At 46.4% G+C, this 27,750-nt stretch overlaps 3 protein-coding genes across 6 annotated transcripts in view; 2 read left to right on the top strand and 1 right to left on the bottom strand.

The window, feature by feature from the left end:
* MORN3 (MORN repeat containing 3) overlaps positions 1–16,392 on the top strand; it is a 24,159-nt gene extending 7,767 nt beyond the window's left edge. For all 3 annotated transcript variants that reach the window (XM_036393002.2, XM_036393000.2, XM_036392999.2), the window contains 5 exons: positions 1,563–1,718; positions 2,441–2,598; positions 4,015–4,174; positions 6,780–6,964; positions 8,710–16,392. In XM_036393002.2, coding sequence (XP_036248895.1) covers positions 1,574–1,718; positions 2,441–2,598; positions 4,015–4,174; positions 6,780–6,964; positions 8,710–8,781 — 720 coding nt within the window. In that variant the 5' untranslated portion in view covers positions 1,563–1,573 and the 3' untranslated portion in view covers positions 8,782–16,392. The remainder of the gene's footprint in view (positions 1–1,562; positions 1,719–2,440; positions 2,599–4,014; positions 4,175–6,779; positions 6,965–8,709) is intronic.
* Positions 9,290–27,750, bottom strand: ORAI1 (ORAI calcium release-activated calcium modulator 1). 2 transcript variants are annotated; one of them, XM_036392997.2, is made up of 2 exons: positions 27,473–27,750; positions 9,290–12,585 (listed from the first exon to the last, which is right to left on the bottom strand). In XM_036392997.2, exons 1-2 carry the CDS (start codon positions 27,668–27,670, stop codon positions 12,019–12,021), a joined length of 765 nt encoding a protein of 254 aa, XP_036248890.1. In that variant the 5' UTR covers positions 27,671–27,750; the 3' UTR covers positions 9,290–12,018. The 2 variants fall into 2 exon arrangements, with proteins under 2 accessions (XP_036248890.1, XP_036248891.1); XM_036392998.2 differs by lacking the exon at positions 27,473–27,750 and adding an exon at positions 20,144–20,345.
* KDM2B (lysine demethylase 2B) overlaps positions 26,959–27,750 on the top strand; it is a 104,056-nt gene continuing 103,264 nt past the window's right edge. The window contains exon 1 of the mRNA XM_036392987.1: positions 26,959–27,129. Coding sequence (XP_036248880.1) covers positions 27,079–27,129 — 51 coding nt within the window. The 5' untranslated portion in view covers positions 26,959–27,078. The remainder of the gene's footprint in view (positions 27,130–27,750) is intronic.

Below are 27,750 nucleotides of genomic sequence, written 5' to 3'. Positions count from 1 at the left end.
AAGCGATGCTCCCATCTGGCAGGGGTAGGGAAGAGACTTCTTGTCACAGGCATGAGCGGCTCAGAGGTCATGGCCAGTGTCGGGGTGGGTGCAGATTGCTGTAGCTCGGCTCTTCTGCTTCCCCAGTGAGGGCGGGACAGGCTGAAGCCAGCTAAGAGTGGCACAATGTCATGAAAAAACCCAGCCATTGGCAAATATTGGCAAGACCCCCTTCTCCAGGATCTGCAGCACTCAAAAGTGTGGGAAGAACTCAACAGTTCTCTCCCAGTGTATCCTGTGTTTGCATTGCTGGAGAAACATCCTCTGTGCTGGGCTGTGACCCCATCATACCGAGGGACAGATCCTGTCCTCAGTGTCCTCTTACCACGACTCATTCTGGACACAGAAGTACTTTTGTTCAGCAATGCTATCCTTCTAAATAGTTGTTGACCATTTCCCACAGCTGGAAAATGCAGAACTGAGGTTGAACTCTAACAGTATTTTCTTAGTTCGAATTTCTAGCTTTTATTTCCTAGCAAGGACCCAAAGCATCTTTCTTTCTCCCTCTCCTCCCAAGGCCCAGGTTTTTTCCCCTGCCGGGCTCCCTGGCACCCGCAGCACAGACGCAGCAAAATCATTCGAAATGGCTCAGTCCAGCGGATCAGGACAGAAGGGGGAGCCCGGGAGACAAAATCGGAGAGCATCCCTCCCGCCGGGCTCCCGCCGAGCTCTGGATGTTAACGGCATTCGCAGAAACTTGCTTTTGTTTCTACAGCCACCTTTTGGCTTTTGTTTCTGGTTTATAGGAGACCACTCTCACCTCCGAATCTGTGCCGAATTCTCACTGTGCTGAGCGGCAGTTCCATTGGCAGTGCTTAGAAATCACCACTATGCTGCACTCCACCATTGTCCTCTGTATTTTTGAGGCAAAACATCTCCTTTTCCCTCTCTTCCCCCACACTGACCCTTTCCCTGCAGGCCTCCAATGCCCGAACCAGCCCCACTGTGCTCACCATGCCCTGCCTGCTGTTCCTGCTTTAAACCCACCTCACCTGTGAAGTCACCTCAGAAGTCACCTCCTTGGCAGCTTGGTGTGGTGGCCAGCACTTGGCCTGCCCTGGGCAAGCCCACAGCCTCTTGGGAGAGGGAAATGTTGTGGATTCAACCCTTTTTAATGAGGAAGCTAGAGGAGTGATATTTTTAGCAGCAAAGGAGCCTGAGCTGCATTACTGCTGGGGGTATGAATGTCCCAGCTCCAGGTGGGCCTCGGGACACTGGACATCTCCCTGACCCATTCCACCAGCTGTATGGAGGAGATGCCTTTCCCTGCACTCCCCAAGATCTCTGGTAGATGCAGAGATCAATGCCTGCCACAAACCTGATCTGCTGGGATTTATTTAACATTTCCTAACAGGCTGGGCTATGTTGTGAGCCCATTTTCACAAAGTGCTGGTTGTACATCAGTATCTTTAGTTGCCTCCTGTTTGTTGTATCTCTGTGCATGGCTCACAAATACTGTTCTGCCTGTACCTGCCTTAGTACTTTCTAATTTATTGCTGATAATGATTTGTTTTCTTCTCCAGATACCAGCAATATGCCTGTCGTAAAGTACCCGAGGCTTAGAGACCCTCTCTTTTATGAGTGGGACAGGAAAGCCCAGAAATGTGGATTAAGACACACCATTTATGCTGTAAATGGGGATCAGTATACTGGAGAATGGCTGGACAACTTGAGACATGGTAAGATTGATAATTTTGAGAAAAAATAGCAACTTAGATGTTCTTACAAAGGTTCCTAGGGGTAGGAAGTGGTCAGTGGTTCTGTGTGCTCTATATGCTCCTGGAAGAGCATTCATGTAGGACCATATGTACAAACACATACACACACACACACACATATATATATATATATTTGATATATGTAATGCAAAAATGTAGAAACATTTCTAATAGGTAACTTGAAGAGCTTTTGCACGCACTCAGGGGCAACTACCCAAAATATCTCTATTACAGATGTTTAAAAATCCTTTCCAAATAACAGCAAACTGAAGTGAGATCCATGCACTGGGATGTGCCCTGGCTGCACAGTCCTTGGAGCTCTCTTAGCTCCTGACTTGGTTCCAGGAATCTTAATTTATTCCCAAGATGTGGCAGGGGCTGCAGGGGACAGAGCAGGAGGAGACCCTGTCCAAGGCAGGAGCAGCCAGAGCAGGACAGGCTTGTTTACAAGCAGTAAACTGAGGTTTGGAAAGATTTCAGTGCATTCAGCAGAGGCCACACAGGAAGGCCCTGATCAAGATTAACGCTGGTTCCACCTTGGGGAGCTAAACTGAATCCCAGACATAAGCCTGACTTTGTGCAGGGAGTGCTGCCCTGCCTGGGATGGAGCAGCAAGGGCAGCCCTGTGCACCCTTCTCCTAACCATGATGGTCTCCCTGTCATTGCTGTTGTTTGTTAAACAGGCAAAGGCACCCAGATTTGGAAAAGCTCAGGAGCTATTTACAGTGGTGACTGGAAGTTTGGGAAGCGGGACGGTTATGGCTCTTACAGCGTTCTTGACCCAGCAACCAAGGAATACAAGAGGGTCTACACAGGCTGGTGGCAAAATGACAGAAGAAGTGTAAGTGAGATTTTCTGCCAGCACTGAGGCAGTGGGACCCAAAACACGGGGAAGAGTTGGGTGCATGTGTGCAAGAAGATTACTTAAAATACTAACTTTCACTATACTGAGGCTGAATTGAATGGCCAAGACTAAAAATCCGAGATTTGTATGGGAATGCCATCTCCTTCCTGGAGAGGGAGTCATCCCCAGCCATCTGCTGGTTACCAGGCTGCAGCCCTGAGCTCCCACCAGCTGCCACAGAGCAGTGGTTGCTGCTCAGACTCACATGCAGCTCGGCCAAGCACGATGGGAGGTCTCTTAATCCTCCCCATCCATCCCTTTCATTACTCTTGTCCTTGAACAAGTCAGAGGAACCTGTATCATAAGCACTGCCAGAAAATGCACCTTCTTCTGGGAGTTTTACAGATAATAGGCAAATAACTTGAGTTCTTTTGGAAATTAGGCCTGTCCCATTAATCAGTTTTTCCTAACAGGGACATAATGAGAAAGTCATCTGGTCGAAGTGACTGCAATGTAATGTGCAAAATCCTTGTAGGATTGGTTTTTGGCAGATTCAAATCCTTGTTTTTGAATCTGCCAATGGAAACCTTGTGTTTGTCTTTGTGTCTGCTCTTAAATTAAACTCATCTCCACCAACGCTTTTAATGGGCGTGTGGCTCCATGGCTCCTGTCTCGTGGAGGGAGCTTCCCTTCCTGTCCTTTAAGGTTAGATTTTCCATAATTGAGCTTTGGTGAAAGATTTATATTGGCATCCAAATATCACTAGGGCTGGGTTTTCTTCTAAAACGTTTCTCCCTTACAGTTTAATAAAATTAATACTCAGAAAAATCAGTTGTTTCCAGAACTGGATTTATTATTTGTTCAGAGAAAAAAGAAGACTTTATTCCAATGGAAAATGTGTTAGTGATATGGAAATATTTCTTATTGGTATCACTCCCTGGCATAGGGGGTACCTCTGGACTTCTCTTAATGGCAAATATACATGTTAAACCAACAAGGGGTGGAGCTGCCCAGCCTGGGACACACTAAGCTGGAAACATCATCAGGGTTGAAAGACATGAAATCCCCTGGTGAGAGACACATCCTTTAATGCTGCCTTTCCCCAGGCAGCTTTATATACTTGTAAAGTCCACTTTTAGCTAAATATTAGCAGCAATCATGCCAATAATAACACACTGAGATATAAACCCAAGGTTTTGTCAAGGGAATAAAACTGTTTGCCAAAAAAAAAAAATCCCGTACTACCACATCTCATTTCCTTCAACATGAGGACAGCCCCGGAGCTGGGCTGGCAGCAGCCATGTGTAAGAATAATAAACAAAGGAATATTCTATCAAAGTGATGTCCCAAAACTGAGCACTGACCCCTTTCAATAGAGCAGCTCCTAACCAGCCATGTCTGTGCTGCTTCCAGGGCCGGGGGACGTTCTTTTACCCCAACGGGGAGCTCTACGAGGGCGAGTGGAGCAATGGCTTGCGGAGCGGCTGGGGAAAGATGCACTACAAGGATGGCTCCACCTACGAGGGGCAGTGGCTGATGGATCAGCCCAACGGGCAGGGCCTGCTGCAGCTCCGTGAGTACCGACCACCCTCACTCACCCTGCCCCCTCCGAGCTCTTTGCTGTCGTGCGGCTCTCCGGGTGTCTCTGCCAGCCAGGTTCCCCTGCTCCACTGCAGCCTGCAGCAGGACTGACACTGCCCCGTGTCATCCCTCCCCTCCTGGGCTGGAGCAGGAGGCAGCACGGGCTGAGCAAGGGCCGGACTGCTCTGCTCAAGCCCATAAGCCCACACGCATGAAAGCTTACTTTTGCTGTGATTTACATTTAAATGACTGGGATGGTTCGGGTTAGAGATAATATACTGTTGGGTCAGAGAAGAGCAAATCTCTCTTTTCAAGGCAGGCACTTTGCCAGACAGGCTTTCTAGCTCTGAATACCAAAGAAGAGTTCAGTTTCCAGCATAGGAAAAAAACCCACAACAACATAGTTTTGTTTTTGAGCTCACTCCATCCCCTCTGTCTACTTCTGACAGTGGCTTGTGTTGAGTGAACACAGGGGTTTCATTAGTACACAATCCTTTTCTATAAATAACCCCAAGTACATCATGGATTGGGAATGTTAGGGCCAATCTCAGCATAAATACAGAAATTTTTTTTTTTCCTTATTTTCCTTGGAGTTTAATACTATTTCCCCCAAAGCAAACAATCCCAACAATCTCTACAATACCAGGCATGGCATTCCAAGAACATCTGAATAAATATTATCTCCATATTATTATTCATCTATTCTATCTTTTTTTTTTTGCTTGAAAGTGATCTCAAGGCTAGTAATTAGCTAAGCAAAGCAGCTGGGAGGAATGAGCCTGACCTCCTCTGCACACCACATGCATGACTGTGCTCCCTGCTCTGCCTGTAAAGTCGCTTTGGACCGATGGCTCATCTGGATGAAATCAGCACCTGCTTCCAGGGGGAATCTTGCACTGATCTGCTGTGCTCCTGTCAAAGGCCCTCTTAGTTCTAAACTAACAGCCCCTGCAGGCTGAGCTGTGGCTGATACACCATTTCAGAGCTCAGTTGCCTCCAGCCTAGCCTGCAACTGATTGTTAGCTGGATTCCTTTTGGTTAAAATTAGCCAGAGCAATTATTTCATACCCACAAGCTTAATGCATTCAGCTCAGCTGCTGGAAGTGCGCCCACGTGCCGGCAGCTTTGCCATGTGAAAGAAAAGGAGTTCTTCAGTGGAGGTCACGATGAGCTGCAGCTCAAGATTAAATTGCTTGTAGTGGCAGCATGCCCAGTGAGGGTGAGCTTGGCTGGGAGCACTGCACTGATCTGCTGCCTCTGCTACATCCATTCCCCAACAGCTTGGTACCAGAGCACTTCACATCCACAGGGATCGTGGTTCTGAGCAACACAGCTCTGGGAGGAGAGCAGATGGGAGCAGCCAGGCACCACAGTGCACTCATTGCCCCCTCCTTGCAGCCAGGACTGTGGTTTTGGTGGTTTCTCACTTGGTGGCTGGAGTGCAGAAGCTGAGCTGCTCCCAGCCTGGACAAGGCAGCTTGGTGTTGCAGATAAGCACAAAAGCAGATCAAAGTTGCAGATAACCATCACCACCACGGCTCCAGCCTGTAAACCAGACTGTGCCTGAGCAGCCCAGCAGCCACATTCTCCAGAAGCCTTTTGGGTTTTCCCCTCTTCCCTTACACCATCCTGGCAGGCCCCAGTTATCTCTGCAGCACTGTGTGTGGTATTTCAGCCACTTCTTATGGTGAAGAATGGCAGAGTTCAGCTGAGACTCAAAGGTATTTCCACTAACATGGTTTGAAATATCCATGGGTTTGGGCTTAGAAACACTGTAGGTAGGAAAAGGGGTGAGCAGAGGACTCTCCTAGTGACAGCAGGGTGGTCTGGACCTGTCCCAGCCCCCAGCATCACCATGGGTATGGTGCCCTTTCTCAACCAGCATCCATAGATGAGGCTGCTCTCTTCCCCTTGCAGCTCTGCTTTCCCTGGTAGTGATGGATGGGTGGATTCCTGGAGAGCAGCAGAGAGCCCAAAAAAAGCCTCTCTCAACTTGCAGAAAAATGCCAAGAGAAGCAGTACAGCTGGAAAAACAGCCTGTAACTGACTGCCAGAACCGTTCAGACTCTTGCAGCAATTCTCACCCCGTAATTCATTGAGGAAAAACTTAACTAGAAGTATTCTTTGAAATCAAGATTATTTTGACTGGACAGCAATCAGTGCTCTGTTCCTTGCCCAGACAAGCAAACCTCTTCAAGCCAGAGATCCTGTGTTGCAGTGACAAATCTGAAACTTGTGTCCTGTAATTTTTCACGTTGTGCAGAGTGACTCAGGGACCAGTCCCTTACCTTGAGCATACTGGCTCCCTGTGTCAGCAGAAAATGAGTATCACTGTGAGAACAAAGCAGGTGAGCAGAAACCTGGTTCCAAGTGAGCAAGGGTGGGCTCCTTCTGCAGCATTTTCTCCCTCTGTGGCACAGCCAATGGAGCACTGCAAAATCAAAATGACACACAGCACCACAGCCACCTTGAAATTACTAAGAGGAGCCAAACACATGATCTTCTCCTCTGCTGGTTTGCTCTGTTGATTGGTTTAATTTGTAACCCCTTAACACAATGGTGCAAATTTCAAGATCTGTTCATGTATTTAATTGCAGCAAATGGAAATCGGTACAATGGAGGTTGGAAAGATGGCAAGAAGCATGGCCCAGGGAAATACTTCTACCCAGATAAGGGACAGCTGTTAGAAGGCATCTGGGTAGCAGATATACCAAAGTGTGCAGTTCTGGTTGAATTTGGCAGAGAAAACGCTCCAGCCCCTCCTGAGCTTCCACTCCCAGAGGTAATTGCTTGGAAATGTTCGTGTTTGTGTTCATCAGTGCTCGGGTCAGCTCTCCAGGTAGCATTTCACTTCTCAAGAGATTTCCCCCATGGGGTGTGTGCTCAGAGTCTTTTGGCCAGCAGCATCCTAAATGGCCCCATAGGGACTAACAGCTCATGCAGCCTCTGCTGGAGCCTCCCACCTGCCTACATCTGAAAAAACACAGTTCTCATGCACCAGAACTGCTCAGAGACCTGATGCAGCACAAAGGAAATGGGGACAATAGAGGCACAGACAATAGTGGGATTTGTGTCAAGACAAATGATTTCACCAAGCCCAGCTGCTGAGGCTGAGCAGACCCTGCAGGGCCAAGAGCAGCTCTTTCCCCAGGTCAGGGGCTCACCACTGTGCCCAGCAGCCCTGGGGGCAGAGGGGTGTGTGCAGCTTCCCAGCTGGGCCCAAGGGGGGCAGAAGGTGTCCTAGAGCCCACACCCTCTGCTCCTCTTTTCCCTCGACTGGCACACACTGCAGAGGAAGAGCCAGGCCCTGTCCCCATCCCAAAGATTTGGTGAGACACAAAGACACACTGGGCCACCAGCCTGGCAGCCACTGGGTCCTTGTACAACACTTTGGTGGACAGGAGAGCCTGTCCCCAGCTCTGAGCCCTTGGAGGAACAGGAAATGGGAATCAGCAGTGAACAGATGTGAGTCCAAGTGAGAGCTGGCCCTAAGAGTCTCAGCTTGAACCTCATGGTCTGCAAACCACAGATGTGAAACAAAATGGTCAGTGCAGGATGGGCTGGGGCAGCTCCCCTTCAGTCAGAGCCAAGCAGAACCACCCTGGATAATCACAGCTCAGCACTGCTCCAGTAACTCAGGAACAGCACAGCCCCATGACAGGTAAAGCCACTCACCTTCCTCTGGGACAAAGTGACACCAGGCACATGCAGCCTTCCAAAGCTCACAGCTGTTACATCTTCATTGCCTCTATCTTTTCAAATCTGCTTTCTATAGCCAAAGGCCCTTTGAGCACAGTTTTGATGAACCAGTTAATCCTGTAAGTACCAGGCACACCCACAGCAGTGCAGAATAAAAAAGCCCAAACACCCACCAGAGAAAAACAATCTCTATTTTGCAAAAAGAGTGAAAGGAGCAGCACTTCTGTGGCTAAAAATATTTACTATATGTGGTTTGTCAAAGGTCACTGAGAAGAGCCTCAACAATCCAATAGCCTGGGATGAACTATTGGTACACTAAGGCAGGATGTGCAAGTCTGGCTGTTTATTTAACTCCCTGAAGACCAAGTGCTGATCCAAATCTCTTCTGCTCTATAAGCAAAAACAAAGTATCAACTTTCACTGCTGTTATTGTGCTTTCAATGGGTAGAGATCTGTTGATCTTAGAATATGAAGTAATTGATAAAAGGAGAAAAACTGAATTCAGGTTTTCATAAACTTTTGTCACCACCACCCCCTTTATTAAAATTATAGGTGAGGCCTAACAGGCTGCAAATCAAAGCCACTTTTGCCCAAGAGTGTGTTTTGTTAAAGTCACTCACACAGAGCTATTTCAAGGAGATAAAGTGATGTTCAGCACACTAATAAAATTAGGGAGTGTAGTTGTTTCTAAATAATTGAAAGGCTGCAATATGAGCTGAAGTCCTGACACGTGGGAGACTCTCCAATAAGGCTCAAGAAATTAAGATCTATAAAACCTTAAGCTTCTTCAATTACACTGCATAACTGATTTGTATTCTTTTTATTTAGATTAAACTACAAGATCCAGCTGGTGTTTTAGCAGAGGCCCAGGCAATGTTTGATGACAGCCATAATGAATAACCAGATGCTGAAGAAAAAAAAAAGTTCAAGAACACGATCCTGGGTTATTTATTCCTTCGAGTGTCAAACCCTCCCCGTGGTTTTGGTGTTGCAGGCTGCCTCACCCTTCCCTCAAGGCTGTTCAGGTATACTTCCCTCTGCAGGTGCCTTTGCTCAGCAGTGTCCTCCCACCCCCATTATTTTGGAAATGAAAGGAAAAAAATTAATGGGGAAAACCCAAAAGACAAGCACCAAAAGGATGGAAGAGAGGCAGAGTGACTCTTTGCTCAGCTCCTCTTATTCCTCCTGCTAAGAAATCACACTCCTGGTGGTTTCAAGGCCTTTGCTTTAGAGAAGGAGGGTTTCTAGTATGTGTTTTAAAAGCATATAGAAAAGTACAATCAAGTAATTGTGTTCTCCACTCCACCCAAACATAGCCCAATACACACCTGTGACCCCAAATGCCTTTTGCAGTTACAACAGATCATGTTTCAGTTAATAAGTCTATTTAAGGCCTCTAGATAAAAAATAATCCACAACAATTGAGTATATTTTATTTCATGAAAGTATTTTATACCCAAATAAGTGATACACAATAACCAATGTTTAAAATGATTGAGGTAAATGCCTAACACCATAGTTAGTATAAATAAGGGATAAAAATTTTAAGTGCACTCAATGTTTAGATCCATGTGTTTGTGTCTGGTTACTGCCTGGGTACACAGGGACGAAGGTACCCAAGGTGTAACTTTCATGACCATTTCCACAGGTGGAAAATGACAAAAACATACTTGATATCATGGCTTAAAGTGCAGAAAATAGTCAGAAAATTAGCTGTAATAACAGTGCCATTAGCTCAGAGCCTACCAGCTTGAGAAAATTAAAAATAACCATGTCCCACTAGCTTCTAATTGTGTATGTCTTAAACAACAAGAAAATCCCACACTTCTTAGTCACTTTGTAAAAGATCCACAAATCAAAGAAAAATTCAGCTACTTGTCCAGAACAGCAAGGAATTTTGCAAAATAAATTCAGAAAACTGATTTTTTGGACTTCCATTTAGAACCACATAACTTCTAAATATAAAATTTACAGAAAGAAGTACAATTTTTACACCTGACCACACCCTTCCAATCAGTTGCTCTGGTGTGAATACCAGGTCAGGTTTTCTTCCTTTAGTGGGGAATTTTAGGGGCCTGCTTCCCCAAGACAGAACTGGTAAAGTTCTGTCTTGAATGGGAAAATACATTTTGTGCCTACTACCAACATTTTGTGGTTTGGAATGCTGCTTCCTTATTGCCTTTACTAAAGCAATGCTTCCAGTGCTCCATGAACAAACACCTGTGAGTCTGTAGTTACAATCCTCACCATCAGATTTACATCAGGAATAGAATATATTTGAAGCATGTAATGGCAGAGCTGAGAAAATCCAGTTTGGCCTCTGTATGCCAGGACTTTCACTTCACAGGTGAAAACACCACGTGGAAAGCTGTTTGCTGCTTGTGAACCACAACTGCTGCTGAAAAAAACAAAGAGCCCAGCAGGTTGTTTTGCTTTTTTTTATCCATAGTTATGTTTTCAGAATACAAAGGCACCACAGGTGACCTTGTCAACACTTTGCACTGCAGTGCTGCTGACAGGAGAGATCAGCTCCCATCTGCTTCAGTAGTAACCACACTCTGCACTTGAACTCCACAGACACTTGGTGCAGATTGCAAATACGTTGGAATAACCTGAGCTGGAGGTTGGTGTGGGTGACCACGTTCAGCCCAGGCTGTCAGGCACAGCTCACTGGGCTGTCACAGTCCCTCCTGTCTCATGGCAAAATCCCAGGTTTCTATTCCACAGGGACAGCTATGACTAGTGATAGCTAGGTTTGGGGTTTTTTTCCCCTTTGGCTTGAAACTTGTCTCAGTTTGTGTTCAAAAAACAGCTTTTACCCATGAAAGCCCAAAGCTACTCTACAGAAGAGCTGTGCTCCAAAAAATTCAACTCCTAGACATAGCCAGAATTACTGAAGCAGCCCAGGACAACTGCTGGAATCTTTCCTGGGCAAACCTTTTATCAAATGGAGGTTTTTGCTTAGAGGAAATGAACACAGTAGCCTTGCTGTCACAGAGGTGTCTGAAAGAAAGCAGCAGTATTAATTACAAATAACCTACTTTCATAAATAAATATACATCAAGTTGTCTTCCAGATCCTTTGGAAGCAAAAATGTAAAATGAGTTATTAAATACAACACTTCAGCAAGGAGAACACTTTTCTAAACAAGGAAGACCAAGGCATAGCTAATTACTTGGGAATCCAACACAGAGAAAGCACCTTTTGCTGCTTGCTTCGGAGGATTTATTAAAAATATATTTTCAATATAAAAGTATAAAATAATTACTACTTTGGCTTGGAAAAGAAACAGCAGTGGTTCTGATTTTCAAGCAAAAAAATTATCCAGTGATAATTTCCATCTAGTTCCTTCTTTTTAAAAAAGGATTCTTAAAAGAGAAACAGGCAAATCTATCTCTCCAGATAACATGTGCCAGCTCATGAGAACTTTAAAAAACAGTTATTGCTTTTATTTTCTTCCATGGAAGAGAAGAGTTGAGTCTCATTCCTACTCATGTGGCCACACCACATCGCAGTAAGTCTAGTCCTGGGTGTTTAGCAAGTTACAAAATGTGTAAGTGCCACGGGAAAAAGGCACTGGAGAAATCAGCAAAGTAATAATTACTTGGCAGCAAAACATACTGGGGAAAGTGCTGGGGAAGCTCTCACTCCTACCATCTGTCAGGCTTTCCAGGGAGAGCAGCGCTAGCACCGAAACCGAGCGCTAATTGCTGCATGTCCCAAGTAATTTGTATCATGCCATGCAATATGGATAGGACAAGCAGTATCTTCTAGTAAATGCCAACATCAGATAAACAGAGAAAAAAAATCCACAACTTCTCTATCCATTCCTAACAAATACCCAAATGTACAATGTTATTTTCCATGTATTTATACAGCCACCATTCAGCATTAACGAGAAAGATGCGAGACAGTGTTCACAGGAGGAGGGCTGCACATGCAGTGCAATCACACCCCACCATCCATTCCTTCAGATAGCAAAAATTGTATGAAAGGAACATTTTTTCCCTCTCTAAAGGGTTAGAACAATATTTATAATTATTCTTTAAACAGTAATCAGCAGTTCAACCAGTTCATCCACAGGGAGTCACCATAAGGCAGAAGCAGAAGAGTGGGTTTATTTTCTTAAGCACAGGTTTACACAAAATTGGTGACAGCTGAGGTGACAGCATCACCTCTGTGATCCAGCTGATCCTGTAGCCGTGCAAATTCAGCAAGTTCATTGAGTTCCTGAAATTGCCTGTCTGTTTTGTGGCTCACCAGTGACCGGTAGAAGTGAACTGCAAACACAATGAAAATCAATCCAAAGGGCACCATGATGGACGTGGATGCAATGGCTGCTGCCTGTCCTGATGTGATGGTAGAACTGTTGCTCTGTGGGGTGTTGTCAGTTTTCTTCTTTAAAGGAAGAAACTTGACCCAGCATAGTAACACCACCTCTGCAAGAAAGAGCAAAGTGCCAATGACAGTGGAGAACGCCCAGGCGAGCTCAATGTGCCGGTGCATGCGCTCGTGAGGAGATTCCTTGACCGAGTTGAGGTTATGCACATTGCTAACAGCCTCTATGTTTGGAAGGATGCAGGTACTTATCATGAGTGCAAAAAGGTGAACTGCAACAAGCACAGTAGTGCAGGCACTGAAGGCTATCAAGAGCCCCTGAGGATAGTCGTGGTCTGGGTCAAGCTGAACTTCCACCATAGCCACCTGAAAAGGAAGGGGGAAAGAGATGCAGTTACCTACATCTTACATTATTTGACTATAGGTTATTCAAAGTTTACACCATGTTTCTGGGAGATCATCTGATAAAAACAAAGTAAGTCTGTATTTACATTCCCTTCATGTCAATCTGCACCCTCTTCATTAGGTCCAAATTTAGGTTTGAGCTATCAAACAAAGACCACTGTTTTCATACTTACTGTTCTGTTGGAGAGCAAACCCACAACCACCTTGCCACCTCCAGCTCATGCCAGCAGAACAGCTGACCCTTATGAACAGCATCCTTGGACTCCTTAAGTGAAATATTTCTTCTTTTGTGTTATATTGAAGACACAGCTTTTGATCTTTACTTATGAAGTCTTTTGAAGTATCTGTGAAAGGCTGCGAAGGCAGGGGACTGCCTGAAACAACCTTGGTGGTCCTTTCTCCTTGGCTATTTGCATTTAAGTTCTAAAGTGCAGAAACCTTTCATGAGAAAGATCACCTTTCCATGGGGCTCTCAGCTATATTCTTTCACTCAAGTATTTAAATGGACTCTGGAACAGATTCAAAATGTGAGTCTCCCATGGCAGCCAGGCAAGCCTGTTGGAGGCTGGAGGAAAGACGTCTCCAGAAAAGATAATACAGTGCTCCCAGGCATCACTGCTCCCCCAGAGATGAGGCTACTCATGAAGATGTTCCAGCCCTCCACTACCACATGCAGCCATGACCTTCTTGTAACCTTAGATCTCCAAGCATGCCTGTGCCTAAGGAATAAAAAAATCAGATTAAATAACTTGCCTAGGAAGCTCATAAAACCAGCTGGAATAATTCTGACAAATAAAATTAATTAGAATGCCTTTTAGCTGGTTTTAAAACTGCCAGGTGGTTTTGTGCATATGTGCAATTGATGAGTGACATTAATCCCAACAGCTCTCCTGAAATGATCTTTCCTGATAAATTTGCCTTTCAGACAAAGGATAGTTCCGAAGAGGGAATAATGCACAAAGGTCTCTACGTTCAGTGCTCTTTCTCAAAAAAACTCATTAAACAGACAAAATACAGGTAAAATGCAGAGAAAAAAACCTGACAGTAATCTGAAATATAAGCACATCAAGCTGATAGGAAGAAAGATCCATGGGTAATAGAGGTGCAGGGAGGCATGGAAACCAGGGCTCAAAGACAGCTGCAAAAGCAGCAGGAACATTCAACCCTCACTATTTTGCAAGAGCTGAGCCAAGCTAACCTAGTCCTGGATCCCATCTTACCCATGTTCCAGGACATCAGAACTCTGACTCACTAATGCTCCCAATACATTAAGGCACCCAGGGTTCTGCTCAGACATGTTCCAACAGGCATTCAAGGCCATTTGCCAATTGTTTAATTCCTTTATTGAAAGCTTTTATTGCCATAAGCCTAACAACCCAGCCAACTAGCAAGCAGTTTCCAAGTGTTCTGAAATTATATTAATGCATATACAGTCCTTGCTCGAGGATTTAAAAATACCATTTTTCAGCTGTGGAAAACTTCATGATTGAGAGGATAAACATTTGCTTGTCAGGTCTCTGTTCTGCAGGATTGCTCGTTAAGTCACACTGTACTCGTGGGATGCTGGGCTTCCTTCGTTTTTCACAGAACAATTGCAATCCTTCACCACTGAGGATTCATTTTCATACTTAAAGATTTTTCTTGTAAGTCTTCTGCTGTGCCTAGACTCAAAGCCATCCAGCATGACAAGACACTTTAGTCCTTTATCCTAGTTCTTAGTATGGTAACATAAACATGGCACTAAAGAGCTTCACTAGATGAAGACTTTGTTTTATTTTAAGAACTGATTGTATTTAGTTTGCCAAACATTGAAGACATTTTATATTTCCATTTATCAACGCCTCCATACTAATGATATCAAGCATCTGATTTTGAGCTCCTTGTGTTCATGTCTGGTAGAGTAACCCCAGCCTGACCCATAAGTGAAAAATCAGTTCATGTTTTCTGTCTCCTCAAACTCTCAGCAAAGCTAATTTGGGAACTCTTTCAATGTAAACTAGCAGGAAAAACTGCCAACTCTTTTCAACTCTGAGTTTCCTTCCTGAGCCAAGCTTGAGCCAGGCACCTAAAACACAAAGTTTCATTTTTCACCATGAGGGGCTGTGCCTGTTTTCTAACAGAGACACAAAGTATCAGAAGTTCTTCCCTCCTTTGCTCATGCTGCAATTTCAAAATAAACAGATCACAACTGCTCTTGTAAAGTAATACCTGCAGGAACAGGGCCCTGATGAGGTCACCTGATATGATCCAAGTTCATACAAAGCCTGAACTCACAGGTACATGCCAACGTTGCAGGCAGGATATGTTCCTGCTCTGCTTGTTCAGAAGAGCTGCTCAGGGCAGGAGCTGTCGTCAGTGGCTGCAGACTTTCCAATACAACACTTTTAGCACCTGATCCTTCACCACTTTCAAAGCTCCTCTGAACACTTGCTGCAGGATTTGACCGTGCAGCTGCTGTGCTGCAAGTGCCCTGCCTTGCTGCGTGATCCCAGTGTAACGTGGGCTGGAAGACACCTCAAGAGGTCATCTGGGCTAATCCCTGGTTCAAAGAAGAGCTAACTTTAACTTCAGATCATCCTACAGATATGACTGACAGATTTACTACGGCTCTTGACAAAGCTGTACATCTGAAGTACAGCTTCTTGACAAAACTAAACGACTCATGACAAGACTGAAGCTCTCATAAGGCTAAAAATGGTGGGCATTCAGATGTTTTTAGAAGATAATTGAATTTTGACACATAACTGTGTTAAGCCTTTAACAGTCCTGGATTTCAGAGTCACAGCAGCCTGATTACAGCCATATTGCAGGAAATTTAACAACTTGCCCTCTAGAAAAATCTGCACTTCACTTGTTTTTAAGTTCAGTATACTGACCAAATTCATTTCACTTACTTATTCATAAGGCTCCCATATCTTATTAGACCAGAGGGGCTTAAAGCCCCTGCTCTTAAATGAAAATCACAGGCTTACATCTTTTTCAGATCAGTAGACAGTGCTGTAGAGAAAAGGAAGCAAAATGCCTTATCTCAAGTGAATCTGTATTATCTATGAGCTATTATTATTATTTACTTCCTCTCCTCCCCTTCCCCACAAAGAGGCCTCTGAGCTCGGGTTGGTGGGAATATAACCCTGAACTGGGACTACTGCATCTTGTACAGTTTAGCATGTCAGGAATGGCTAAAAAGAAAGCTGTGTTGATCAAACATCACAACTGCATTTTTGAGGGCCCATCCATCATTGCTTGTCTATGGGTGGGACCCCGGAGGAAACTCAATAATGAGCTGAGTGTCAGAGCATCACTGGGAATCAGCTCCTCTGGCTGGCTCCCTGCTTTCCTGACAGTACAATTCACTCCAGAGACAGAGGCACAGAGCCAGGCTCTCACAGACTGTCTGCACCATTCATAAAGAGTTATAAACAACTCATACAGAGGCTCTGTATGAGCCAGAAGAACTCACCGGAAATTAAAAGCAGATAAGTCAAAATAATGATCTTATTTACTGGTTTTATACAGAAGGGAAACTAAGCATCATTCATCCATTAGTCCAGGATTTTGACTCTGCAGATTGCTTGCTGCAGAATGGCAAAACACATTAATATTTGCTGCTGCTGACACTGGAATACAAATACAGGATCTCATGTTATTTTGTTAGCAAACATGAAAAGGCAATACCTGTGTGATTGGAGCAGATGCATCTTGAGGAGGTAATTCTTCTACACAGTGTAACTTACAGCAAATCCATTCAGTAAATACAAGTTCAGATTATCCAGAGGCTCAGTATCCTCTTTACATCCTCCAAGCTACAGCAGCCACCCACAGCTGCTCCAAGGCAGAGCAGCAGGAGCCCAAACACTCCACACTGCCTGTCTTGCTCATCTATAACCGAGACAGGGATGTTAAAGGAGGCACAAAACTTTCCTTTTGTGACTGGAACAGAAGAAACTTTTTGCCTGGGGAAGATTCTCCAGCACAGCTGTAACCTGTAAGTGCAGGAGTGGTACAGAAGGCTAAGTGGAAGCAGAAGCCACAAAACTGGGCCTGTAACTCTTCCCTGCAGGTTACAAAATGCCACTGTTTCATGCTATTCTACCAGCAACCAGCTAAATACCACTTATTAACTTCTATAGAGACTGTTTTAGTATTTAGAACAGCCAAGTGACCTTTACTAGACAAAGACACCTGTACAGCTGACACCAGTGGCCCCAGGTCACACCTATCCTTACCTCAGCACCAACTGTTCTTATGGAAATCAATCTCATAAATATTTATCCCTGCAGTCAGTCTTCTGCAGAACATGACTGAAGCTGTCTTCAGGAGACCCGTCTGGCAATATTTCAAAGGCAAGAGCTGACAGTTCTTTGATGATATTCAATATCTGAAGCATATATATCCCATCTAGACAAAGCCCAGCCAGCTTGGACCACTAGAGGTATTTAAAAGAAAACAGCTGGCTGGTAAATATCAACCTCTGAATCCTACATATAAGGAAGCCAGCCACAGTGTATAATTCAGATCCATAGTTCTGACTCAGTTATTTCCACAAAGCTGTTAATTGGTGGCAGGAGGAGATGTTGAGTTCTCTGGTTTTATAACTAGTGGCATTTAACAACTTTCCTATGGTTTCTGACTCCCATATTGTACAATTGTCATGCTACTGTGTTATGCATCCTTGGTGACAAAACGATGCCAACAGTTCAGAATAATTGTTCAGACAAAAATAACCTGCCTGTAGCCTATTCACTGTAAAAAATAAAAACAGATAAAGCCAAGCATGAGAGGGAAGATCATGCAACAATATCTGGGCTATAATACAGAAGTGAGAAATATCTGATGCCCCTACCAGTGTATGGAATTCCAACTCCATTCTTTAATGCACTACACATCCCCTACAATCTACAATTTCTTTCTCTACCTCTAACAATTTGGGGGATTGATACTACTAGCTGGCTCCATAAACTGGAAAAGTGTACTAAATGAGGTTATAAACTTCGTGGATTTTCCCTCAGACATATGGCACTGGATGATAGCATCCATGGAAACCTGAGTGAAGGGAATGCTCAGGTTTACTGGGGCGAGCTCAGCTCTCACAGTTGCCATCACCAGCCCCTGCAACTGTTTCTGAAGCTCACACACGGTAGCAAATCCTGATGTGAGGCTCTGAAGCAAAACTTATTGTAAAACAGGTTTTTAATCTTCTCTGAGGAAATGTAACACTTCAGGGTTTGAAACCTGCTGAGCGCTTCATACTCCACCTCACTGACCCCAGGAATGCCTTTGGCATGCTTCATTCCACCAGGGTACATCACAGTCCTGCAAAATGGCTGCAGCTAGACATAAAAATAGTCCATGAAAAGGGAGCAGTTCAACGGGGATAAACTTAGCTTCTACTAGAGGATGCAAGCACTCTTTAATCAAAGAGCAAGGATCAATGGGGCTGGCATGGAAACCAGCACGTTCCTCTCCTGACAATTCCCATCAATTCACTGGGTGGTCCTGGACGTGGCACTTAAGCTCTTTCTTCCTTGCCTGATAAGGAAAGGAGAGGAGCAATGACCCTGCATTGCTGTTGCCAGCTTTGATCCAAGCCTAGAGTGTATTTCAGCAGCATTTTGGTCGAGTATCAGGTGCCAAAGAACTGCAGTCAGTAAACAATGCACAGGCGTGACAGAACAGCTCAGCTTTTCAAGGCAGAGGAACAACTCTAAAAGATCAGCAAAGTTTTTAAAAGACATCTAAAAATACTTGAAAGTTAACTCAGCTCTTCTGAACCAAGATTAGGAAGTCTTAGCTAGAGGACTGGGACTAGGCCTGTCAGTGCAAAGACACAATGGGTGGATTTCCATGCTGAACTTGTTAAAGGAAGAAAAATAAGTGGATTTTTCTCTTTGGAAAAACTTAAATATGAACGTTCACATGTAACATTCCTGGCAATTAGAGATTTTCTTACTTGGAATGAATTTCCAGAAATACCCTAAGCAACAAATTCAAAAGCAGCAGTTTTCAACAGCAGGAGACTGAACCCCTAGAATTCTAGAGAACTGAATTAAGAAACAAGTAGAAGCCTCACCTCATACATCCACGGATTTTGAGTCCACATGCCATATATTTAGAGAAAAACCAAGGAATTCAAGACGTTAAGTATGACCTTAAAACAACAGCATTTACATTGAGATGCGACCTCCCTTAGAAAGAAAATTTACAAATCCCAACAAACAAATTTCTCCCCACGTTCTCTCTCAATGTAAAGGGCTGACTCAAGCAGCCACAAACTGCTCTGAGAGGCAGAACGGGAGTTCAACAAGGAAAACCCATGATCAGAAGCGGCGTGTGAGCTCCAGCCGGATGCGTTACCCAAGGAGAAGCGGCTCAAACGCACGACCAGAGCCGCCTGTCAGTCAGCGCTCCGCCACCTCGCCGAGAGCTCTGGGCTGTTTTTAGCCATTGAAGGAGGACAGTGACATTTATTTGACCGTCAGGAGGCTGCTGTGTTTTCCAACAGCATCATTGGAACAATGGCTCTGGAAAGGAGCAGATTTAACCGCTGAAAATACTCAGTTTGTTAAAAGTGGGGCAAAAAAAATCAAAATACAGCAAGTCAGAGGAGTGAAATTGCGAATTTATAAACCGTGAAGCATTTTTAACAGCTGCATAAAGGGGCTGAGGGGAGTTTGCAGTTCTGCATGTCAGATGTCTGGGCAGATGAGGAAGTCTTGTGAGTTACTGTATTTCAAATTATTCGGAACTTTCGCAGATGACATAATTCGGGTAACTAGACTGCGCTTCACATCAAACTCGAAAGAAAACACATACGAATAAAAAAGCGTTTCTAAACCACGCACAAAATTCCAAACCAAGTACCGTTCAAGTTTTCCTAAAATAAAAACTAGAAACCTCGCAACTGCAAAGGACTGATGATGGATGGGCCTGAGCGGCACCACAAACTTTAATCGGCTGCTGTTTCTTGGTTTATTTAAAAGCAGCTGCAGCGCAACAGCTGCCCCTGCCCTCGCTGCCAGGCGTGCGGGCTGAGAGAGGAGCGGGATGGAAACCCCGCGACCCGGGCAGCGTGCGGAGCTCCGTGCGCGGCCCTCGGCCCCGGCACCGGAGCACGGCGCGGTGACCGCGCAACCAGCGGGGCTGCCCACGGCACACGCGGCACGCACCGCGGCTTCTGCGCTCCCGAGCATCCTCCACGGGCAAAATACGTGACAATCAAACAGATCTTGCATTATCTGGCGGAGATAAAAGCCGAGAGGCGGCTCTGAGCTCGTGCCAGGACGCGCTCCAAAACAAACGAGCTACCGAAGCGAGCTGCCGGGAGCGCTGCCCGGGGCGGGCCGGGCGCTCCGGGGCGGCGGCAGCAGCGCCCGCCCCGCTCCCCGCCGCCCCAGGTGCCGCACGCCGGGCCCGGGCCCCCCGTGCTCACCACAGCAGGCGCCGGCGGGAGAAGCTGAAGCGGCGGCAGCGCTCCCGGCCCGTGCCACCCCCCGCCCGCCGCGCCAGGCCGGGCGCTCACCATGGCGAAGCCGGAGAGCAGCGCGGAGGTGCGGCTGGAGGCTTTCAGCTTGGCTCGGCTCAGGTAGAGCTTCCGCCAGGACAGCGCCTGCATCGAGTGCTCGTTCAGGCTCATGGGCTCGGGGCGGAGGAGCGAGGCGAGGCGAGGCGGAGCGGGGCCGGCGGGCGGTGGCGGCTCTTTCCGGCGGAGCGGGCCCGGCCGCGCTAACACCCCATGGCGGCAGCGCGGCTCTGCCGCCCCGGGGCCGCGCCCGCCGCGCGCCCCGCGAGCCTGCGCGCCCCGCCCCGGCCCCGCCCCGCCGCCTCCCATTGGTCAGCGCTGCCCGGCCCCGCCCCGCCGCGCGCCGCCGCTTCCCGGCAGCCCCGAGCCTGAGGCCGGGCGGGCGCTGTGCCCCCGTGCGCCGCCCGCCGCCAGGAGGCGCCACGCCGGGAGAGCCGCGGGCCCTGAGGGCGCTGAGGGCCGGGGGGGCTGTGGGGCCGAGCCCCTCCCCGAGCCCCTCCCCGAGCCCCTCCCCGAGCCCCCGCCGCGGTCCCCGGGTGAGCGCTCAGCCCGAGTGCCGCTGACGGGCATCTGCACTTTCCGGTGGGTTTGTGCCCCTCAGCCCAGTGCACGAGCCCTGCGCTCCCCAGGGCGGGCAGGATCCCTCAGAACGTCCCTCAGAACAAAACACAAAGCTATGCCTCAGCCTCTTCCTTCTATAGTCGCCCGTCCTAAAATGCTTAAACATCCAACCTACACCTGTTCAGACCGGACAGAACATGTGGATCCAGACCGGTTAGAACATCCACCCTCTCTTCTAATTAAAACTGACTCAGCTCACCCTTTGTCACGTAGTTCTGGTTTTCGTAGGCCCAGAGCCCCTGATAAACCCACCTTTATCAGCAAGCACTTGATAAGGTTGATTAAGCAGAATATTTCAATATCTACACATGCCAGTGTTGAAAGATTTTTTTATTACCAGGTTCACATACACCCTGTAAACCATAATTCATTTTTTCTGTGTTTTACAGAGGGAGAATTGAGGCGTAGAGCAGAACTCCCTCATGAGTACTTGGCAGAGTTCTGGAGGTGATTTCTGAAGAGGTGAGGTAATACACTGCATGTGCCACATCAAATTTGTGCGTCAGGAGACTTAAGAGATGTGTAAGAAACAAACCTGTTGCTATCAATTTGTAGTTAAGAAAAATAGGATTTTAGCAATATAAATAATAGCCGGCAAGGATACTTTTACTATTAACAGGCACATGGATGGTCACCTAGGAGATGAATCCACGCTAGTTCCATTAGCAATCAAAAGCATCGTTAGTTTGTATTGTTTTGACATTTTCCACCTTATTTACAAGGAGGAAAATCACGGCTGATTGTCTTTAACATTTTTGCTTTGTTCTTCACACCTTTCTGATTTGCAAGATCCATCACTTCCTTAAGCACAACAAAGGGAACGACGTTTGATACCAACAAGGTCACTGGATGCTTTTCATGTACAAGGCATTCTTTTAAAAAAGATGTAGTGAAAACATGCAAGAAAAATAATCGTAAGGATTTGAAGTCTTCAGAGGCATTGCCTGTACCACATAGATTTGATCTTGTTCCTTTCTCAGGAAATAAACACAGTCCTCTTGTTATAAACAACTTCGGGTGAGATTTTTATCTGCAGGGGCATTAAAACACCTCGGTAGAAGAATGAGTTTGACTTAGTCTTTCCATAAAAGCCTCTGCTGTTCTATCACAGACCCCACAGAATTTTGGCCACAATCTTTCTCTTTTTTGGGTGACAGTACTGATGTGCAGGATCCATTTGAGTGGAAGTCAAGCATAAGCTAAAATTTGGCAGTGTTAGGTTAGTGGTTAGACTTGATGATCCTAAAGTTTTTTTCCAACTTAAATGAGTCTGTGATTATTAAACACTACTCTTTCTTTGGTGTGCTTTAATTATTAATCCCCCCCCCCCCAAAAAAAAAAAAAAAAAAAAACAGAACAGAAGACCCACAATCAATATGCCTCCCACTGGTGCCTGAGGCTAAGAGCAAACCAATTGTGATTTCTCACTTTTTTGTCACTTTTTTCTTGGGAGATATGATAACCCTCAAAAACAGTAACTAGACTTTCTCCACGTCTCAGAAAAACATTTAAGTCTCTATCCTGTGGAATTATACACTTAAAAATATTTTGCATTGCTGCTCATAAGCTACGACCAATGTTTATGTACATGTACATCACCAACGTGGATTGTTCACTATTTCTTCTTGTTTCTGTGCAAAATTATGGTTGAACTGTCACATCATGAGGGAGCACTACTGCACTAGGTCTTGACCTGTTCCCTAAAATCAGATTTCTCTAAAAACAAGAACCACCTGCAAGAGACATACATCTGACAAGGACTTCAAGTGTCTTTCTAAATAATTGTATTCAATTTCTAAATAATTGTATTCAATAATTGTATTCAACTCTTTGAGCTCACTGTTCCTCTATTTTCCTGTCCATCACTCTTATTCCTGTTTATTGGAAAGGGCTTTGAAAGATACAACAACATTAAACACTGAGGTTCTGCTGAGTTTGTATTTCATTCAGAGAAACAGTATGAAAAAGGACCTGGAGAATCAGCAAAGGCATTTCATCTCATGCCCTTTTCCAAACCAGACCCATGTGTCATTTTGAGATTTCAAGCCTCAGTGTTGTAGCTTTGAAATAAACATTCTGTTCCTGTAAGAAAGAAAAGAAAAATCAGTTTGTTAAACAGAAAAAATACATCAAGGATCAACATGAGGACCACAGCAGTGCACCCTTTCCCCTTTCTGTCCATTTTACAGCTCCATCTGAGGTACAAACTAAACAGGATAAATTATTTCCAACTCTATCACTCATTATGACAAACCTCTACACTGCCACTCTGGAGTGAGCTGAAACTAAAAGAGTCAGCCATGCTTAATTAACTCTTAGAAATGCTTCAGGGAGTTCTTCTGAAGTCACGCTGGGGCTCAGGGCCGGGGTTTGCTGTCACCTGTGACCCGTGCAATTGCAGAAGGCCACCAAAAGGGTGTAGCCTGCCCTCTCCCTTCATCTCAGCCCTCTCCAGCCTGTGCATCGCACCGATCAAATGGCTGCAGAGCTTCACTGGATTGACCTCATGAAATAATTTTTTTTTTTTTTCTTAATGGCTGAGTTTTCTGCCGGATCGGGTCACTGAACTGACTGTCCCTGTGGCTGCAGCACCACCAGACCTAAAGCAGGAAAAGTCAGGGATGTACATGCAAGAGAAAGGGAACGGGCCCTTTCAGCAGCAGGCTGTTATTACCCCTAATTAGAGGTAATGTCAACCCGTTCTCTGGATCATTTATGCATGAACACAATCGGAGCAGGTGGCAGAAGTCCAAGTTTCTTTCCAGAAAGCCCTGAGAAATCTGTACACTGTCACAAGGATACTCACAGTTCTTTTTTTTTCTGCTAAAAATGTACTTCTGTATTTCTGTAGGAGGCTGAATAGGTTGGCTGAGCACCCTGTGATTAATGTGATCCGGTGCTGAGCACACCGAGGTGCTGCCCTCGGCAGAGCAGCTTTGCTAGAACGGAGCTCCAGCTCCTCATGCAAATCAGCACTTCCATTTGTTCCTGTTACTGCACCAACCCAATCGAGCCACCACAAAGTGGAAGTCATGGTAGATCTGCATTAAAAACAACACATTTCAACTTGCAAAGGCAAATACAAGTTTGCCAGCAGTCCCAAAGAGGTTAAGGGAAACATCTTTGCAAATCTCATCTACAGCAGAGCTTTACATTTAGTTGATGGAATTTTGCAGGGTAAAGATTTTGATCTACCATGTCTAGAAAAATTGTATTTCAGCTTCCTTCATAAAACAGAGAAATACTTCAATATCTCATCTTCCATCCTAACCCAAGGTGAAGAAAGTATAGAATGGTAGATCTTACAGGATAAACAGTATTTGAAAAAAATGCTTTAAGATTAGTCCAGTCCATTCTGTGCAATGGGAACTAACTGTTTTAAAGCTCAGTGGGGTGAAATGATCCCATGTCTTCATAGAGCCTTCCCCAGCAGAGAACTTCAGCTCTGGTTTCAGCATGAGCCCTGCAGTACAACATTAATTAAATGACAGCTCCCAGTTCTGAGCTAACGAGGTCAGGATCCAGAGCCTTGGCATGATTAGATCTTAAATAATTTAAGCTACATTAACATCCAGCAAAAAAAGTTTTAGTGTTTTTTTTCAGAGTTCAGCCCAGCCACTTTCCCAATGACCACCACTCCCTTTCCACAGCTGATGCTGTGGTTTTGACACTATATCACAGTGTCAAAAAAGCAGAGCATTTTGATGTGTTTTCCCCATATTTTTGACTGTGAAGAAGGCCAGTCCTGGGTCAGCCCTGGGGTGTCCCATCCAGGCACTGCCTGATGGGGCCCAGCTCTGGGCACTGTTGGAAAACAGTGCCATGATCTGCTCAGAGGGAAAACCAGCCACAACCCTCATCAGCCAGCACTAAGCATGGGAATTTAATATTGCTTCTAAATGTTTTTATCCTGTCTAATGCAGCTGTGGATATGGATATTCTCATCACCCACAACCTACACATTTCCCCTCCCCTTTTTTTTCTCCAGTTCTTTTAAGTTTGGGATAGGTTTTTTTTTTATTGACACACAGATTATTTCCATGGTATAATGAGCTGTAGTTGAATAGGTACAATTTCTGTCTTAAAACAAGCTTTAAAAAGTGTCTTCTATTTTTGGAGATCTATAGATAGAAACTGTGTTGTTTCTGAAACATTTACTTCCACACTTCCATAATGTTCTCTGATGTTTCCAGGTGTATGTGATGGATACAGTCTTGGTGGGTTTGCTTGATACACCAAGAGTCTCAGATTGTCCATGTCCAAAAAAAAATAATTTAGAAAAATGAGTTGATTTTCTTTTATGTCTCTGTTCTGTCTCTTTTGGTAGACTTTTGCAGCATGGATGGATGATGTGTTTTTTGTCTGATGATTCTCTAGTAACATCCATTTATCTTGTATTCTGACCTCAATCCTACAGATGTACACATGTATTTAATTTTAAGATCGAGTAATCTTGGCTGAAAGGTCGAGATATGTATATATCTCCTCAGGATTATGGATTAATAATGCACTTGCTCCAACAGACATCTGGAATCCACACTTCAATATATAGCCTATAAAACACTTCCATACCATAATAAAGTTCAATCATCTGCAAACAGGGAGATGTTAGAGAAAGATTACATGATTTTTCAAGATTCTGCAAACAATTCTTGGCAGAATCAGAAGGAGAAGCTCGCTGCCTTAAATCCTGTTAGAACTCCATCCTCTCCTGCCTTTATCCATGGATCATTAAAATAGGGATTGTTCCAAAGAGATCAACGGCAAGGCCTGCAAAGTTGAATTTTAATGTGTTTTAAATTTTGCATTAACACTTAATATATTTCATATAATACCTAGGATGCTTAACTGATTGCAAAAAGCAAACCAGAGGAGCACTGCCAAAGCCATCAGCCCCGACCCTGCTTTGGGTATCCTTTGATGTTCCCTTTCTTGGGGGATGTGGAGGGGAAGTAAAGGATGTCACTACAGAGAGGAGCCACGCTGTGGAACCTGGGGGCTGTTCAAAACCTGCACTCTGACCCTGCTATTGCAATCAGATGGTCCCAATACTTGCTCAGCATCAATTTAGAGTAGATGTTAGGGGGTGTTGTGGAAATGAGACCCGCCGATAGTTTTAGGAACTGCAGGATCTCCATCCTGCAGATTTTTTGTATCAGCAGCTGCTTTGTAGCATTTTTTTCTTCTTTTTCATGCGATTTCTAACTACCTGTTGTACATGCATATCGCAAAAGCAATTTCGGTTTATTTAACACCAGTTCAGCACTATTTACAACACATTCTGGATTTTATGGCCGGTTTTCACAGGGCACGTGGGTGCAGTGCCGGGAGCGGTGCCGGCACCAGCCGGGGTGCGCGTTCCGCGCCGAGCTGCACCGCACGTGTGCCACAGGCACGGAGCGAAGCCACCGCTACAATTAACCCCAAGTCCGTGTATTATAAGATTATTTTCAAGTGTTTGCTGCATTAATTCGCCACTCCTCACCCCGGCTTTACGCCGCTGGGGTCGGGCATACTCGCGGAGCTCAAATTACCCCCGGTTAAGCAGAACCACTCAACTCTTCCGGCACATCTCGGGGCTCCGGTACCAACCCAGGGACCGTCCGCGCCTTTGTGGGGCCCCGTCCCCGTCCCCCCGCCGCCGCTCAGCGCCTGCGTGCCGCGCACTCGTGACCGAACACCGCACGGCGGGGCCGGCGGCCAGCACAGCGCCGGTACCGCCCCGGTACCCGGCCAGCAGAGCGCCGGTACCGCTCCGGTATCCCACCCAGCCTCCCATCCCGGCCAGCACAGCGCCGGTGCTGCCCCGGTACCCCGGCGAGCCCCCCATCCCGACCAGCACAGCGCCGGTACCGCCCCGGTATCCGACCCAGCCCCCATCCCGGCCAGCCCAGGCCGGTACCGCCTCGGTACCCCGGGCGTTCCCCCCGTCCTGGCCAGCCCAGCCCCGGTCCTGTGCCGTGCCCCCGGACATCAACCCCGCCCGCCCCGGCCAGCCCAGCCGGTACCGCGCCGTGTCCCCGGTCCGCCCCCCCGCCATCCCCCCGGCCCCGCCGCTGTTTACGTTCCGGGCACTGCGACGCCTGCGCCCCGCTCCGCACGCAGCGCCTGAACATGGTTCCTTAGGACTTTGCAAAAGGCATCGCCGCCGCCCCCCTCCCCTTCCCTCCCCCTTTCTCCCCCCCCCCCCCCCAAAAAAAAAAAAAAGTCCTGGTGCAAAATTGCAAAACTTTAGCGAGCCCTGGATGGCTTTTGTTTTGCCTCCTCCCCATTTGGGCCAAATATGCAGGACAGGAACTGTTGACAAATAAGTGATGAAACTCTCAAAAAAAATGGAGGCAAAGAAAGACTCTGGAAGAAGATTGGTGTGTAGCTGGCTTCGGTCTCTTTCCTATTCGTGCCTTTTAATTGATTTTGCTTAATTGTTTGCAAAGGGAGAAATGCATGTGGGACGTAGGCAGCGGAGCGACTTAGTTTGCAAGAGCGCGGCTGAGGCAGCGGGGAAGGGGCGGAATGGAACCGAGGGACGGGCAGGGTGGGACGATCATGGATCATTATTTTTTCCGGTGCGTGCGGGTTTGCGCTGATCCACCGCGCGTGTCCGCGGGGCTGCGGGGCGGGTTCGCAGGGCGAGAGCTGCCGGGAGAGGGGCAGAGCCGCCGGCGGCAACCGGTGCACCGGGCTCCCCCCGCTCCTCCGGGGACCTACCTTGTGCCGGTCCCCGCCGCCTCCAGCCCCGTCTCCGCGCCCGCCGCAGCTTCCCCGGGGCAGCGTCACCGGCCTCGGCCGGGCCTGGCCTACATCCCCCCGCATTGGGCTCGGTGCTGCCCCTCGGGCGCGGACCCCCGCGCTTTCGGCGTTGTCGAGCGTGCGGGGCGGCGGGGGGAGCGCGCGGGGGCTGCGCATCCATCGCGGCGTTACATAAAGCGATCTGGTTTTTAAATCGCCGCTTCCGGTGTGACTATGGAAACACTCGGATTATGTAA

Source organism: Molothrus ater, chromosome 18, assembly GCF_012460135.2.
Source record: "Molothrus ater isolate BHLD 08-10-18 breed brown headed cowbird chromosome 18, BPBGC_Mater_1.1, whole genome shotgun sequence".
Taxonomy (NCBI): domain Eukaryota; kingdom Metazoa; phylum Chordata; class Aves; order Passeriformes; family Icteridae; genus Molothrus; species Molothrus ater.
The sequence above is the reverse complement of the archived record's forward strand: the minus strand, read 5'-3'. Positions and strand labels throughout refer to the sequence as shown.